Source organism: Hipposideros armiger, unplaced genomic scaffold, assembly GCF_001890085.2.
Source record: "Hipposideros armiger isolate ML-2016 unplaced genomic scaffold, ASM189008v1 scaffold_530, whole genome shotgun sequence".
NCBI lineage: Eukaryota > Metazoa > Chordata > Mammalia > Chiroptera > Hipposideridae > Hipposideros > Hipposideros armiger.
In genome coordinates, this window is record NW_017731880.1 from 1281244 (window position 1) to 1284870 (window position 3627).

Genomic DNA, 3627 nt, shown 5'->3' on the forward strand with positions numbered 1-3627 from the left:
AGCTCCAGGTTGAGCTGTTGTTCAGCATCTTAGCTGTAGAGGGCAGTGTCACTGGCCCTCATATGTGGGATCCAAACCGGGGTCCTCTGGCGTCCCAAGCCAGTTCTTAACCATTGCGCCACTCGGCCGGCCCCTGACATGTTTTTAAGAGATCACTTTGTCTGCCAGGTGGAGAATGGCTCACACAGGGTCAAAGGTGAAGCCAGGGGACAGAAGTGTGTGCAGGCCAGCAATACAGAGCTTTGGGGACTGGAGGGCTGTCTCAGAGCTGCTGACCTGCCTTCCTTGAAGCTGGCGGGCTCAGCCCCTTTGTCCCCACCTGGACCCTGCAGCTCATCACCCACCTGCAGCCAGGTTCCTGATAAGAGCCAGGCAGGTCTGGCCTTGGGCCTCCAGGAAAACCTGGCTCTCACAGCTGCTCTCACCTTGGGGTCTTCTGTCCACCACGCACTTGCACTCCCCCCACCCCGTTCCTGGCACAAAGGCACTCAGCACAGCTCCCATGAGTGGACACGCCCATCGCCAAGCAGTGGGGTGGCTCCCAGAGCCTGGGCGCCTGGGTCCAATCCCAGACCAACCTCTTACTGGCTGACGACCTCAGACAAGACACTGACTGCGCCACGCCTGTTTCCTCCTTTGTGACACAGGCAGAATACACCTGCCTCCGGTGGTCACAGGGATTAGATGCATTAGCATACCTGGTGTCAGCTGGTGTTATTCAGTCACCGGGTACAAACCAAGTCCACACCAGTGCGCCAGCAATGGCCACCACACGCCTCGTGGTGAAGAGCCTGAGGTGGCCTCTGCCAGTGCCCTCAGGGCTGGGGCTCTGGGCAGTGGCAGCAGGATGGCCAGGGGCTGCAGCCCGGCCGACAGCAGACCTGCAGGGCAGGGTCCTCGCCCCGGGCCATCTGGCTGGGGCTGAAGGTCATGGCCGCATCAAACTGGGCCTTGAGCAGCTTGAGTTGCTTCACCATCTGCAGGGCCTCTGGGGTGACCTGGGCCGCACACCCCAGGAGGTTGTAGTTCTCACCGGGGTCCTCAGACAGATCAAAGAGCAGTGGGGGCTCATGGGCAGTCAGGGGGTTGGCAGCATGGCAGGCAGGGTCTGCCGTGGTGTCGCTGTGGGCAGAGCCTGGGGAGGGGGGCACATCTTACCAGGGAGCCGAGGACCCAGGCCCTGGGGCCGCGGGGGTCAGTAGGGCTGGGGGCAGTTACCCTGGGTGAAGAAGTGGGCCTTGTACTTCCCGCTCCGCACCGCGAAGACGCCGCGGATCTCATCTGGGTAGGCCGGGTAGAAGAACAGAGTCTGCCGGGGGCTCTGGGGGCAAAGGCGGGGGTCACAGTGTGAGGCGGGGCCCCAGGCCCTGACCAGCCTCGCCTCAGGCCCTGAACATGCCCACTCAGGAGCTCCAGAGGCGGCAGCGCTTGGATGCGCTCCCGCCAGGAAGGAAGGGGTGCGAGAAGATGGGTCGCTGGTCCCACCTTGCCAGTGCCCAGCAGCAGGGGGCTGAGGTCAACACCATCCAAGGTGACGTTGGGCAGTGGGGCCCCAGCCAGGGCTGCCAGGGTGGGCAGTAGGTCCAGGGAGCTGGCCAGCTCATGGGTCACGCCTGGGGGCAGAGGGTGGTGTGGTCACTCCATTCACCATGAGGGTTGGGGAGGTGGGGCTGGGATCCATGAGGAGAGGGCCTGAACACTGACCAGGGGCAACGTGGCCTGGCCAGAAGACCACGGCAGGCTCCCGGACACCCCCGTCGAAGGTAGTTCCCTTTCCACACCGCAGGAGGCCAGAGCAGCCGCCGTGGGACATTCGCATGGTCTCCGGGCTGGGACACAGAGGAGGGCGTCAGCGCCCAGGAGCCCGGTTGGCCCAGCCCCAGGCGTCTAAGTTACACACCATGCCCAGAAACCGCCAGCACGTGCCATCCCCTCCCTGTCCCGCCAAGGCCACCACTTCTAAACGCGTGGCCCCACCTCCCACATGCACCTGAAAGCCACCATAACTTGGCCATCATTTTCTGAGACCCCCTTGTCCTGCTATGTCCTGGGCCAGCAGTCAAGATGGGGAGACCCAGTGTCTGGCCTGTGAGAGACCCACTGGCATTCCCCAAGCCCCTGCCGGCATACCCATTGTCTGCAGTGAAGATGACCAGTGTCTCTCCAAGCAGTCCCAGGTCCCCTAGGGTCGTCATCAGGGCCCCCACAGCCGCATCCAGCTCCATCAGGGAGTCCCCGAATGGCCCGCGGCCTGAACGCCCGGCAAAGCTCTGCCCGCCAAACTGGGGGTAGTGGGTGTGCTGGGGGCGGAGACTGGCGTTAGCCTTGGGCAGGGTCCGCACAGTGCAGGGGGCGGGGTCAGGGCGGCATAGGGGGCTGGGCGGGGGCGGGGCCACTCACGTGGGAGGCGTAGTACAGGAAGAACGGGCGGCCTTGGCGCTGGGCATCAACCATGAGGTCGCGAGCGAAAGCCACATAGCGCGCCTCAAGTCCAGGCAGCCAGGGGGGCTGTGCCAACACAGACAGGTTGGCCAACAGCGGGACAGGCACCCGGCCCTGGTCACAGATGCCATCACAGGGGGTGGCCGGCGGGAAGCAGGTCAGATTCTGGCAAGGGCCCTGGGGGAGCGGCTGTATTCAGGGGTCTGGGCTGTGGGGTGGGGCTGGAGGTCAAGGGGAGGGGGCTGGCAGGGGTGGATAGGAGGGCAGCTGAGGGCCCCGATGGTTCCTACCTGGTCATGGGAGTAGGGGATGCCCAGAAATCGATGGAAGCCCTGATGGGGGGGCAGAAAGGCCCCCTCAGGCCCCACCCCAAGATGCCACTTGCCAGCCATCCCTGTGAGGTAGCCTCGGGCAGCCAGGACCTCAGGCAGTGTCACCTCCTCCAGGGGTAGGCCCCCTCGGGAGCCAGGCTCCAGAACTCCAGGGTACAGGCCCATCCGAACTGGGAGTCGGCCGGTCAGGAGGGCGGCCCTACAGGGCAAATCACAGTCGGTGAGACAGAGAGAAACCAAGGACAGGGAGAGAAATGTGACCCGCAGAGAGACACTGACCCTCTTCCACCCCACTGCAATTCGGGGTGAACCTGGGAGGAGCTGGATGGTTGAGAGTGGGTGCTGGTGAGGTGCCCCTGCCCCTTGCTCACCGGGAGGGTGTGCACAGAGACACTGGCACATAGAAGTCTGTGAACCGAAGCCCCCTTGCGGCCAGCTGGTCCAGGTAGGGGGTGGTGGAGCTGGGGTGGCCGTAGGAGCCCAGGTCCCCATAGCCCAGATCATCAGCAAAGATCAGCACGATGTTAGGTGGGCTGGCAGCGTCCAGAGCGAGTGCCCACAGCACCATCATGGCACATGGCACAGATAGGCTTGTCACAAGAGACCCTTGGGAGGGAAGGCAACTGACTCCAGCAAGCTCTGCTCCAGAGACCCCGCACTACCCTCCCCTGAGACCCCAGACCCGACACTACCCTCCCCTGAGACCCCAGATCCAGCCACCATCCTCCCTGAGACCCAGGTACTACCCTCCCCTGAGAGCCCAGACCCAAATAATTCCGGAGCCAAACGCCTTTCTGAAGTCCTATCTAGAGGTCTCGGTATTGGGAGACTCCCCGACCTCGCCCTTCCACCC

The 3627-nt window shown here is 63.7% G+C and overlaps 1 protein-coding gene across 2 annotated transcripts; it reads right to left on the reverse strand.

The window, feature by feature from the left end:
- Nucleotides 1–61: 61 nt before the first annotated feature.
- On the reverse strand, nt 62–3600 carry ARSA (arylsulfatase A). Of its 2 annotated transcripts, none has more exons than XM_019668539.1 (8): nt 3146–3600; nt 2733–2973; nt 2401–2508; nt 2131–2300; nt 1705–1829; nt 1486–1613; nt 1219–1321; nt 62–1135 (listed from the first exon to the last, which is right to left on the reverse strand). In XM_019668539.1, the coding sequence occupies exons 1-8, from the start codon at nt 3343–3345 to the stop codon at nt 816–818; spliced, it is 1395 nt and encodes a 464-aa protein (XP_019524084.1). In that variant the 5' UTR covers nt 3346–3600; the 3' UTR covers nt 62–815. The 2 variants fall into 2 exon arrangements, with proteins under 2 accessions (XP_019524084.1, XP_019524083.1); XM_019668538.1 differs by having other exon boundaries at nt 709–1135; nt 2401–2619; nt 3146–3599.
- Nucleotides 3601–3627: the final 27 nt, after the last annotated feature.

Bases quoted from the DNA above. Each gene is read 5' to 3' on its own strand.
- ARSA (XM_019668538.1), bottom strand. From the start codon at position 3,345: ATGATGGTGCTGTGGGCACTCGCTCTGGACGCTGCCAGCCCACCTAAC. The intron at 2,301-2,400 runs GTGAGTGGCCCC...CTCCGCCCCCAG, and splicing joins TCCTGTACTACGCCTCCCAC to CACACCCACTACCCCCAGTT. The intron at 1,322-1,485 runs GTGGGACCAGCG...CTTTGCCCCCAG, and splicing joins TGCTGCTGGGCACTGGCAAG to AGCCCCCGGCAGACTCTGTT.